We start from the raw sequence: 12,452 nt of genomic DNA, 5'->3' as shown, positions 1-12,452 counted from the left end.
GGTCAACTCCTGTATTTCCGCAATGCGAGTTCCTACAAACACCTTAAAGCGGCAGGAGTCCGACTGGATCCAGGCGAGGACCGTTGTGGAATCTGTCCACATGACCACTCTGGACACCTCCAGTGTGAGCTCTCGGACTAGCAGGTTAGCAAGCTGAGCGCCAGTGAGGGCAGCGCACAACTCTAACCGTGGCATGGAAAGCTGACGCTTGGGAGCCACTCTGGACCTGGCTGTCAGGAAGGCCACCTCCACACGCCCCTCTGAATCTTCCATGCGCAGATATGCCACACTACCATATGCATGGTGTGATGCATCGCAGAAGATATGCACCTCCTGCTTACTGGCTACATTGTCCATGGCTGGGCTCACATAGCAACGAGGCAGTCTGATGTCATCCATGTGTTGTAACTCCTCCTCCCAGGTCTGCCATGCTGTGAGTAGGTCATCAGGCAACAGCGGGTCGTCCCACTCCCGCTTCTTGTCCCATAACTGCTGAACCAGCACTTTGGCCCTCGTAGTGAATGGTGTGAGGAACCCTATGGGGTCGTATTGACTAGCCAATACTCTGTAAATGTTCCTCATGGTGGGAGGAGAGCGTTCTGGCAGCCGTGACTTATAGCGCAGAGTGTCTGAGTGGCATAACCAGCGCAGCCCCAGGGCCGGTTCCTGTGGGTCCATGTCTGTGTGGTTTAGCCACTGTTCATTGCTCTCCGACCTGATCTTCTTGGGCAGGTGGCTTATGACGTCTGGCATGCTGCTTGCCCACTGTCGCAGCTCGAAACCTCCCTCCATCAACAGTTTCCTCACCTTGTTGATGACATCTTTGGCCAGGTTTGGAGAGGGGAAGCTCTGCAGCCAGTTGTCCACATAGAAGTGCCTCTCAATGGACTCACGAACTTCATCTCCCTGGTGACTGTGATCATGCACGTGCTTCTGTAGAGCATATATAGCACAGCATGGGGAACAAGTAGTCCCGAAAGGAAGCACCTGCCACTCATACGCACTGGGTCGGGAGTCTCTTTGTAGGTTGCGCCAAAGAAAACGCAACAAAGGCCTGTCTTCAGGTAGCAGTCTCACCTGGTGGAACATTCCCTTTATATCACTGCTGACGGCAATGGAATGCTCCCTGAACCGCAACAGGACACCCAGGAGAGATGCACCTAGGTTTGGGCCGGGCAGAAGCAGCTCGTTCAGGTTCTGGTCCCTATAGGTGAAAGAACAGTTGAAAACGACTCTGTTCTTCCCATTGTGTGTCACCAGGTGGTGGGGAATGAACCAGGACTCCCTACTGATTTGCACTTGCTCCTGGCTGACTCTGGTGGTATAGCCTGCCTTCTCCAGCTTCATCATCTCAGCTTGGTAAGCCTCTGCTTTCACCGGGTCTCTGCTGAGACGCCTCTCTATGCCACGCAAGCTGGGGAGTACTGCTTCGGGCTGCACTCTGAGTGTAGGCATGTTACTCGCCCGCAACAGTGGGGTGGCGTATCTGCGTACACCCTCTACCTCCACTCTTATTGTCTTCTTCTCCAGGAGGTTTATGGCCTCTTGATCTTTCCTTGACCTTGTCACCAGCTTTTCGCTCCTGTATGGTAGAATGTCCAGTTGCCAAAGCTTCTCTACTTGATTGAAAAGTTCAGCTGCTGGCGAAGCAGTGGCCAGGAACAGGCACTGCTGTTGGTGGCTGTACTGTTTGAGAGACTTAACTGGGCCTTGCAGTGTCCAGCCAAGTCTGGTCTTCACTGCAGCTGGGCCCCCAGGTGGGCCGAGTCGGACAGGTTCAACAGGTGTCACCAGGTGAGGGCAGTCTGAGCCTATCAGGAGTAGTGGATGGGCATTTGTGAATGGCTGCAGAGGGAGCGTCTTGAGGTGCTTATATCGGCGCTGCAGTCTCTTCACTGGATAAGAGTGATCAGCTAAGCCTAGCTCACCTGCAGTGAAGGCCCTCTTAATGGTGAATGTCTTTGTTGGCTGACCAGCCGGGGAGATTTTAAATGTCACTGATGAGCCATGTAGTGTCCTTACATCCTGTCGGACTGTTCTTAGGGTGAGGCTCTCTGGTGTTCCCTGAAGCTTCAGCCTCTGAGCAGCATCCTGGAGGAGGATTGTCCTCTCTGAGCCATCGTCTAATATGGCGTATGTCTCCAGGGTGTGGTCACCATTTTGAAGCAACACTTTACTGACCTTCAAGAGGACCTCGTTACAGCCAGCTCTCCGATCCAGGTACAGCACATCTGTAGGTGCCTTCACCTCTGCGCCGGCGACATGCCCTGCGGCGGTCCCCACAGCCCGGAGGTTCACCTCATGTAAGGCCTCAAGGTGCTTTCCCTTGCATATCTTGCACAATACTTTCAACCTACACTGGGCAGCCTGGTGGTTCCGCCCACAGCGCCAGCAGCGGTTGTTGGACTTCACCCATGTGGTCTTTTGCTCCTTGGTTAGTTGCTTGAAGTTCAAGCACTGATCCAGAAAGTGCTGTGTATTGCTGCAGTAGGGGCAATAAGCTTTAGGCTTATCCTGAGTCTCTTGAGGGGCTTGACCTTCGGCTGGGCGTGCCTGAGGGGCTGCATCATGGGCGGCACCATGCAGCACAGTCATGGTCCTCTTTGCAGCTCTCTTGTCCTTGTCTCCCTCCTTCTTAGACCCACCTCTCCCCCTTTGCACATCATCTATCTTGTCAACCCTGTCTCCGCCCTCCTGGATTACCAGCTCATACTCCAGCCACTCGGCGAAGTCTATTAATGACGGGACTCCCTCCCCCCGCCTAGAGTAGAGGTGGCGGCGGAAAGTGGCACGGAGATCCTGAGGAAGCTTCTTCATTAGCCTGGCCACGTGGGACCCACACTGTAGCTCTATGCGCCCATCTTCACCCAGTTGCTCCAACATTCCAACCAGAGCTCGAACTCTCAGAGCGAACCTCCTGAACCCTGCTGTGTCACCTGCTCGGATGCTGGGCTCCTCCATCAGCTCTGCGATTCGCTGAAGTGACAGCTGGTGGGGCTGACCATAGTGTTTGATCAACGAGGCCATGGTATCAGAGTAGGGGTACAGTGAGTTGCTGTATGAGTCAGCAATCAGGAGGGCCTCTTCAAACTTGAGGTGGTCACAAAGCACTTGATACTTGAACCTCTCCGTTGCGTCAGCGGGAAGAATATTGTCAAGTGCAAGCCTCAGTCTGGCAAACTCCCTTGGGTCATCCCGCGTAAACTTAGGGATCGATGGCTTAGGGCCCCTGTATGTCTTCTCCGTGCTTAGCACTGGGGTAGTTGACCGTGGTTGTGGAAGAAAGGGGTCAGCTGAACACGGCACATTTTCATATTGCACAGCACCTGATGGAATTGATGGAGCTGGTGACAGCTGTGCTTCCAGCTGCTCCAGACGTTGTCTGAGCTCCTCCACCAGACCTAAGGGCTGTACTGGTGGTGCAGGTTGTACCCATGGGGGCTCTGGGATATCCTCGGGAAAGGTTACTGGTGGGGGAGGCAGCGGCCAATCATCATCTGGCATGTCTCTGTCCAGTGCTGCAGGTAGGTGAAACAGCTCCCTTGGCTGATGCAGTGGAAGCTGCATGCTGGCTGGCGGTGGTGGTGGCAGTGGTGGAAGCGTGTCCTGTCCTCTTGCCTGTGGATGATGCACATTGTACTGGTGTCCAGGTGGTGCATGAAGCCTGGAGGGTGGTGGCGGTGGAGGCTTGACGTTCTCTACTCCGGGATGTGAGTGACTCTCTTGTGGAGGCTGGAGCCATGTAGAGTGTAGGCTAGGGGGTGCAAGTGCTGCACCACGTCTGTCCATCTGATGCCTCATGTCCCTCACCATCAGCTGCAATCTCCGGTTTTCCTCTTGTATATGCTGCAGTACATCCATCACTGCATGTGGGCCCTGATATGGCAGTGGCATACTCACATAAGCAGGCGCTGCAGCTCCAATGTCACTGGGAGACATCTCTGCGGACTCCGCTGAGCGCTGCGTGTACTGTGATGGACGATGTGTGAGGGGTGTCATCTCGGCGAATCCCTCTCTGGTGCTAGCAGGGGCACTTGCAGTGTGGCTTACAGCTTGTGGTAGGGTGTATCCTTCATAATCCTCCATCCATCCTGGTCGGCGTACTTGTCTGCGCGGACGCACATCTTCGCTTGGGGGAACATAAGCCATTTTCACTTCGTAATTATCCTATCCGGCTCGAAGGACCATTTGTTGCAGAGGCTCAATAATCACAGGCTGGCTTCTCTAAATAATAATCGCGAAGTGGGCATTGGTTAGAATGCACGTGGTTCCCCCAAGACTAAATATAAATGAAACTTCAAGAAGCCTGTTATTCCTTTTACTGCACTTTATTGCAGCTCAGTCAACATACATTGTGTGTTTTATGTGTGGTTCTGAAAATAAACAATACAAGCAGAAATTACTCAACCTGTCTTATAACAAGAAATAATGACATCTGCCTAACATTTATGAAAGAGGCATACTATGCATAAGATATGCACCAGCAGTCACAAATATATAATATAAATTTACAATATAAGGCCTTCAACCTAGCTGTAAACACAAACCAGCAAAAACTACATTTAGCTAATGTTTCTCAGAGATGTAATAATAATAATGAACTCACGTTTCTCTGGACGCACACACGTGAACATAAATGGTGGACCAACTCACTTAAACTGTGAAACTAGACTTGTCCAGGCATGCTACAGAACTTCTTCTTCTTTGGTAAAAGTCCTAGCCCAGCTGAGTTGGCTACAGCACCGCCAAGTGGCTGGGCCTCCAAATTACATCTTCAGCACAGCTTCATTGTTTTTTTTTTTTTTTTTTTTTTTTTTTTTTTTTTTTTTTTTGGTTCAAATCAGCCAAAAAAAGGCAATGTTGAATGAAACGTGGTCAGCTTTTTGCCACGTGGGAGGGGCTTGGCATCACGTGCTCACAAGACAGCCAATCGGAACATAGAGTGGATTGTTTTGCGGAAGTCCAACGCGCACTGTGTCGTTCGCTAAACAAGAGCAGCCAATAAACAATAGAAAAAATGATAGTTTTGTGAAGCTGAACATTTATTTTCAAGCGCTCACGTCGAGTTTAATGCAATGAGTTTTTGTTACTCTAGTTAACGCCAATCGATCGATTCGTGTTGCTTCTTTCCGTTTTGAACTCCCGGAGAAACTGCTCAGACCTGTCAGATATGTCCAAATCCTCCAGGTGGGACTCTAAAGATAATGAATCAGAAAACCTGCCCATCTATCAGCACAAAGCCAGGCTGATCCGGGCTGTCAAGGGCAGCACATTTCTGGTCGTCACCGGTGAGACTGGCAGTGGGAAAACCACACAGCTGCCACAGTACTTGCACCAAGCAGGTAGGTTGTGATGTCAAAGATGTAGTGTTAAATTAAAAGGTGTCAGAAAGTTTATAATCAGTTTGATGCTCTTACTGATGATACTAATGAACTTGTAAGGTTGTTTATGTCAGCATAAAAACATGAGTAAACTGTCCACAAACAAAAATATGGGTGAACTTAATTTAGGTAGGTTCACCCTCCCTGAATATAATTGACTTCTGCATTCCTCATCTGGAGTGTTTGGCTTCCGTCCTGGGCAGGTTTTTGGAAAGATGGCAAAATTGGCATCACCCAGCCTAGACGCGTGGCCGCTATCACCGTGGCCCAGAGGGTAGCTCAGGAGATGCAGTGCGCTCTGGGAAGAGAGGTTGGCTATCAAGTGCGCTTTGATGACTGCACATCACAGGTGGGAGACACAGGACTCAAAAACATGGCAGGAAATATTGATGTGGTTCATGTGAAGCTCTTGTGAGCGTGTGGATGTGGTTGTGTGTGATGCAGGACACGGTGGTGAAGTACATGACAGATGGCTGCTTGCTCAGAGAGATCCTGGCCGACCCCGGCCTGTCTCAGTACAGTGTCGTGATTTTGGATGAAGTCCACGAACGCAGCCTCAACACAGTAAGTCCGTAGTGAAGTCAGAATATGATAATATCCTGACAGCAGCATCTGTAACGAGTGCAGCTGAGCATGCTTACACAAGGTGGACACAATAATGTAAGCATCTTGTATTTATAATACGATGCAATACAATAGCCTGGCAATAAACACTGATTAATTCGGCTCTAAAAATTTTGGTGGTGGTGGAGGTGGGAAAAATTTTGATGTTATATTGATATCGATACTGGATATCGCCTGAGTTTTCAGATATTGTAATATCATCATATGGCATAAGTGTGGTCTCTTCCACATATCCACATTACTGATGATTGTTTAGCATAAATCTTTTCTGTGTAAATATCCAATGAAAGCAACAACAGTTCATATTTGATCAAAGATATTGTGATATTTGCCTATCATCCAGCCCCAGCTTTAAGTATCCTTCAGTCAGTGTTGGTGGTGATCTACACTCTGTTATGTTTGGCTCATATCACCATTATTTTTGGGAGTTTTCCCTTCACATAATTTTGCAGTGATTTGATTGAGACAAATCTGGTTTCCTTGTAGCTCTGTAAGTTGCCTTAATTTGTCTTGCAAACTTACTTGCAAAAACGTTGATTGCCAGCCCTCTTCTACGTCTTTCACGTGCTGCTAATTGGTACTCAGCTACCTTTGCCTTTGAAAATTAATGTCCTTTTTGTCCTCGTGGTATTTTGTCCACCCCTTCTGAAGTATGCAAGGATCCAAAATTGTAAATACCATTAGCCATCAAGTGAGATTCATGAGCAGTTGCAGCTAGTTCCTTGCAAATAGTGTTTATTGCAACTATGTGGAATTTACACAGGGTCTAAATGCCGTAAAAACACTAACTATAATCTCAGAATTTAATCTCACATATAGCAGACTTGTGTTTTTGCTTGCTTCCCTGCATGAGGAGGATGGACCACAGGGCTGGAGACAGGCCCACTGTTAAAAGCACACTCATTTGATATTTGTTGCAGGATATTCTCCTCGGTCTACTGAAGAAAACCTTCTCCAACCCCGACAAAAGCACCAAGAGCCGATCTGGGCCGCTCAGGGTGGTGGTGATGTCTGCTACCTTGGAGACTGACAAGCTTTCGGCCTTCCTCGGGAGCTGTCCTGTCTTCACTATTCCTGGCAGGACCTTTCCTGTCACCTGCAAGTTTGGCTTTGCTGTCGGACCCAAAGACACAGAGAGCTCCAGCTACGTCAAAGAGGTGAATGATTAGCTTTTACTGTTTTTTTTTTTTTTTTTTTTTTTTTTTTTTTAATTTATTTATTTAATTAATTAATTTATTTATTTTGATTTTTCCTTTATCCTGTTGGTAATGATTTGTACAAGCAAAGAAACTATACAACTTATCAGCAGTTAGACACACACAACGCACACAACTTATGAAGCAGTTTAGTTGTCTGTATATAACTGAATATTACATGTTTTTGTTTTTGCTGAATAGGTCGTAAAGGTGGCTCTTGATGTGCACACCAGTGAAAAGGCTGGCGATATTCTCGTGTTTTTGACTGGTACGTCTTCTCAGTGTGCTGTGTTCAAATAATATGTTAAGTCTACAAAATCTCTTAATTCATTTCATTGACTCTTTGACAGGTCAGTCAGAGATTGAGAGAGCCTGTGACATGTTGTATGAAAAGGCTGAGTCGATAGACTACCGCTATGATGTGGAGGACCAAACAGTGGAGGGCCTTCTTATTTTGCCGCTTTATGGATCCATGCCCACTGGTAAGTGGATAAGTGCCACAGCTGTCGGTTTCACAGTAATTCACTGTAAAGTTGATGAAATGAAATTAGCTGTGTGATGCTGTGATAGAAACCATAAATGCTGTGAGATAACAGGAATCATCTGTGCCGCCTTCACAGATCAGCAGAGGCAGATATTTCAGGCACCACCTCCAGGAATTAGGAAGTGTGTGGTGGCCACCAACATTGCAGCAACATCTCTCACCATCAATGGCATAAAGTAAGTCGAGGCCTTTGGTTGTTGGTTATTGACTCGAACTGCGTATGTGACAAGACTGCAAACAGTTATGGAAACATCACTATTATTACTTTGGTTGTGAAAGTTAGCCTAAAAATGCAGATCTGTTTTCTGTGCAGGTACATCGTAGACAGCGGGTTTGTGAAACAGTTGAACCACAACTCGAGGGTGGGCATGGACATTTTGGAAGTGGTACCTATTTCAAAGTAAGTGCTGAAATGTGTCGTTTGTCATTACAGACCTGCTAATGGGTGTCCTTAAATGAACAGTTCCCCAAAATCCAAAAAAAAAAAAAAATTCTCACTTACTTTTAGTGTAGTCTGTCCACTAAGATAGTTTCTATGTGATTTGGTGAGGTTTACAGTAAGTTACAGTAAGGCTGGGTGGAGATTTATTTTAGGAACTCAAACCGTCAAGAATTTTCACCTCAGCAACAAAAGCAACTATTTCATTATTCCAGCTATTTCGTAGTGAAACTGCATCTGTTCACCTCCAGTGAGCAGCAAAATCACACACACAACTATTTGCATGAAAAGACTGCAGGAGGGATCAATGAGACATTAATTGTTTTTGTAATATCTGTACTGTAATATCTACTATCTACTAATATCTGTGCTGTGCTTGGATCAGGAGTGAGGCCCAGCAGAGAGCTGGCCGCGCTGGAAGAACCTCAGCCGGGAAATGTTTTCGAATCTACACTAAAGAATTCTGGGAAAAGTGCATGCCCGAATACACAGTTCCAGAGATCCAGAGGACAAGCCTCACCGCAGTAATACTCACACTGAAGTGCCTGGGAGTGCACGATGTCATCAGGTACCTGGGTATCCACTCAATACAGCCTGTTCTAGTGGCTGATACTTTCTCAAAGGAATACTCCAACATTTTGGGCAAAATACTATTTTTCCGGCTTACCCGGACAGAGACCAGATGTTCAATGCTGTTTTCACCCCTGTAAGTCCAGTGGTCCAGTTTCTATGGGTAGCATTTCGTGTTAGCTGAGCATAAAGACTTGAAGTCTTTGGGAATCAATAGCTGTCAAAATGAAAAAAATATACCTTACAATGTTGTTGGAGTATTCCTTTAAAGTTTTCTCCTTCAGGAGTAATGGCCATGAAGTGATAAGTGAATTTCTTTTAAGGTTCCCTTACCTGGACCGTCCAGAGGAGAGGTTTATTCTGGAAGCACTAAAACAGCTCTATCAGTGTGATGCCATTGACAGGTAAACAGCTGTACACATGAATCAGTGATCAATGAATGTAGCAACTAGACAATCAAATCTCATGCCCTCCTCTGTCTTCTGTGGTGTGTGTGCTCTAGGAGAGGCAGAGTGACCCCGCTAGGGGAGCTGATGGTGGAGTTCCCCCTGCACCCAGGCCTCACAAGGGCCTTGCTCAAAGCTGCTGCCTTAGGCTGCGAGGACCTGCTCCTCCCAGTGGCTGCCATGCTGTCTGTAGAGAACATCTTCATACGGCCAGGTCAGTCTCTGTTTATCAAGGTCTACAAACATATAATATATGTTCACTGTAGCTTGCTTGTGCATTTAAGTCTAAACAAAATCGCCAAGAAAAAGGAGGGGATAAAAAAAACACTGAGAAGGTAAAATAAATTAGAACATTCCCATGTCATCTTTACATGTTGTATTGGAATTATAGTGATAAAACAGTGAGACTTTTGCCATGAGAATAGAATTATTCTATAGAGAATTATAAGGAAGTTTCTTTATTTCTTTACTGATCTGTCACAGGTGGGGCAGAAGAAAGTATTCATGCAGTTAGAAGTGAAAGGAAGATAGAGGATTCGCAAAGGTGCGCATTATTGTGGAGGGCTGCACTTTGACAAAACACTGACCCCTATCATTTCAAATGCAGGCCACCCTGAGAGGCAGAAGGAGGCAGATAAGAGGCACAGGCAGTTGGCTGCCATGGCAGGCAGTAACAACGACTTTGGCACTCTTCTGAGTGTGTTTCAGCGGTGTAAAACGAGGTACAGTGCCTTGTTTTTTTTTTTTCTTTTTTTCTTGACGTATTCAAAATACAAAAAGCAGTAGTTGCATCTAGACTGTCATATAGGTTGATACCACCTTTTGCTCTATTACCACTGCTCTTGAAATACACCTTAGAAATTAAGTGTGTTTTCAAAATAACTTGTGGCTATCTTTTAATGCGAGCATTTCTCTTTGGTTCTGCAGTGAGAACCCCTCATCATGGTGTAAGGACAACTGGGTCCACTGGAGGGCGCTGAAGTCAGCCTTCAGTGTGGAGACTCAGCTGCGAGAGATCCTCCTGCGGCTCCAGCAGGTACCTCACACGCCTCTTTTTCACGTCTCTGAGGCCTGTCATGTGACCGTGCTCTAATTAGTGCCTCGCGTTGCTCTCAGTGTTACATCTGTAGTGGGCAGTTCTGTCTTCACTGTTGTTTTGGCTTACCTGACATGGATGTTGCAAGACTACACCACACCACATGCACGGTGAAACTCTTGGGGGGGGAAAAAAGCAGAATTATGTCATTTACTTTAAATCATACATCCTGTTTATCTCTATATTGATATTGCAATTGATATTGCTGTGATTATGCATTTTCCTGGATGTGCCCTGTTGCCCTCCAGAAGAGAGATTTTCCCACAGAAACTTTTAATGGCGACAAGAGTGAGCTCTTCAGACGATGCCTCTGCTCAGGATACTTCACTAATGTTGCCAGAAGGTACCATCAGAGTTCATTATAATTTGAAATTATCCACATTTAACTCCCTCACATTGGGGATTCCTTCAGCAGCTCCTAGCATTTTCATCTTTTTGCTGGTTGTAAATAGTTGTTGAGTTATATTTCCTCTATCCTGCTTAGATCTGTTGGAAAGGTATTTTGCACAATGGATGGTCATGGATCCATGGTTCACATTCATCCGTCATCATCAGTAAGTGATTTTTTATATTAATTTATTTGAAAAATAAACCAATAAATAGGGCTAATTTTTTTTTTTATTAATTTTATCAATAATCTTCTTGACTAATTATTTACACTCTAAAGTATAAAGTGCCTAAACTGATGTCCTCAGTGAATGTTTTGGATTTTTACTTGCTAAATGACAAATAATTGATTATTAAAATTGAAAATGAACAATTTTCTGTTGTGTGACTAATTGATTACTCAACTGTATCAACGCTGCTAACAAAACTCAGCCCACTGCATAAAAATATGAAATCCGAAACCAAGACCTCATACGTGTTGTGTGATTCTTGTCTTTGGTTGTTTTGCCTTGTCATTCCCAAGCTGTTTGAGCAGGAGGCGGAGCTGGACTGGGTCATCTTCCATGATGTGATGGTGACCTCGCGGGTATACATCAGGACCGTGTGTCCCATTCGTTATGAATGGGTGAAGGACCTGCTGCCCAAACTCCACGAGGTAGACGTGTACGAGCTGAGCAGCGTCGCAAGGCAAGAAGTGACTGAGGAGGAGGTGGCAAAATGGGAGACCAGGGAGGCAGCAAAAAGACCAACAGGTTTTACAGTTATTCATCAAATACTGCTGTGGGAATTGTGGGCATGTGTAATTTAAAGGCTAGAATTGAGGATAAACTGTCTGCTGCAAAAAGGTCTTTATATAAAAGCATCCACCAAATGGGATGTTTGATTAAAATTGGATGTCCATGCGTGACCTCTTGAACATTTTACAGTGTAACAATGTCACATTATTTTACACCGGCAAGCTCATTGACAGGTTTGTTCTTTTGCCAGAGGTGTCTGTCGAGGAGGTCATCAAGAAGATGGAGAAGCGAAACGACGAAACCTCCGTCAGCGATGCTCGTGCTCGGTACCTTCAAAGGAAGCAGCAACGACAGCAAAGCAAAGCACCATGAGAGCAAAACACCTCAACCACCAGAGTGCCAAACCTCGGCCCTCTGTTTAGAGGGCATGATTGGTATGCCAGATCGTAAAGGAGCTTTTTGGGGAGAGTTTACATCAGTAATTAAATCTGTTTTAAGATTGTTACATTGCTTGTCTCTTTATTAATCCCTCCCTCTAACACTGTCAGTGATGGGTTCAGGGGTCCCTGGTAATACGAGATGTATTTCACTACTTACTCATTATTTACATTTTTACTTATTCATTATCTACAAATTTTAGAGGACTATTAGATCAAAAAGGAACATGCATTTTTGTTGTTCATTTGCATATTAAAGATGATTTTTTTTTTTTTAAGCAGTCTGTGTCACTGTCTCTTAGTTGGTGCATCCCTCAACACAGTACGCTGTAGTTACAATGCTGATGTTCTGTCACCAATGTGGGTTTCATCTATAATCTCCAATTTATAATCCACATTTAGAGGAGAGATTGGTCAGCAGTTTTCTATTAATAGAGAATCTTTGGTTGAGGTATCAAACTAATTAATCCTTGTTTCATAGTTTCATAGGCTTCAAAAAATCCTCTGAGGATAAGCCATCAATCCCAGATTTTCCAGTTTTCATATGTTTCAAGACACCCACTAATTCACAGGTTAAATTAGTTTTTTCACAGTT

At 45.6% G+C, this 12,452-nt stretch overlaps 1 protein-coding gene across 1 annotated transcript; it reads left to right on the top strand.

The window, feature by feature from the left end:
- The first annotated feature begins 4,886 nt into the window (after positions 1-4,886).
- Positions 4,887-12,138, top strand: dhx40 (DEAH (Asp-Glu-Ala-His) box polypeptide 40). The gene is made up of 17 exons (XM_030067853.1): positions 4,887-5,342; positions 5,585-5,730; positions 5,826-5,945; positions 6,926-7,162; positions 7,403-7,469; positions 7,552-7,683; positions 7,822-7,921; positions 8,059-8,145; positions 8,570-8,752; positions 9,078-9,158; positions 9,257-9,414; positions 9,808-9,922; positions 10,128-10,236; positions 10,545-10,639; positions 10,781-10,850; positions 11,207-11,435; positions 11,671-12,138. The coding sequence occupies exons 1-17, from the start codon at positions 5,171-5,173 to the stop codon at positions 11,790-11,792; spliced, it is 2,223 nt and encodes a 740-aa protein (XP_029923713.1). The 5' UTR covers positions 4,887-5,170; the 3' UTR covers positions 11,793-12,138.
- Positions 12,139-12,452: the final 314 nt, after the last annotated feature.

Source organism: Myripristis murdjan, chromosome 13, assembly GCF_902150065.1.
Source record: "Myripristis murdjan chromosome 13, fMyrMur1.1, whole genome shotgun sequence".
NCBI classification, from domain to species: Eukaryota; Metazoa; Chordata; class Actinopteri; order Holocentriformes; family Holocentridae; genus Myripristis; species Myripristis murdjan.
This window is presented reverse-complemented; position numbering and strand designations above follow the sequence as displayed.

Excerpts from the sequence above, each read along its gene's own strand:
- dhx40 (XM_030067853.1), top strand. The coding sequence starts at position 5,171 with ATGTCCAAATCCTCCAGGTGGGACTCTAAAGATAATGAATCAGAAAAC. Across the intron at positions 7,922-8,058 it reads CTCACCATCAATGGCATAAA|GTACATCGTAGACAGCGGGT; the intron begins GTAAGTCGAGGC and ends TTTTCTGTGCAG. Across the intron at positions 10,640-10,780 it reads TTCACTAATGTTGCCAGAAG|ATCTGTTGGAAAGGTATTTT; the intron begins GTACCATCAGAG and ends TATCCTGCTTAG.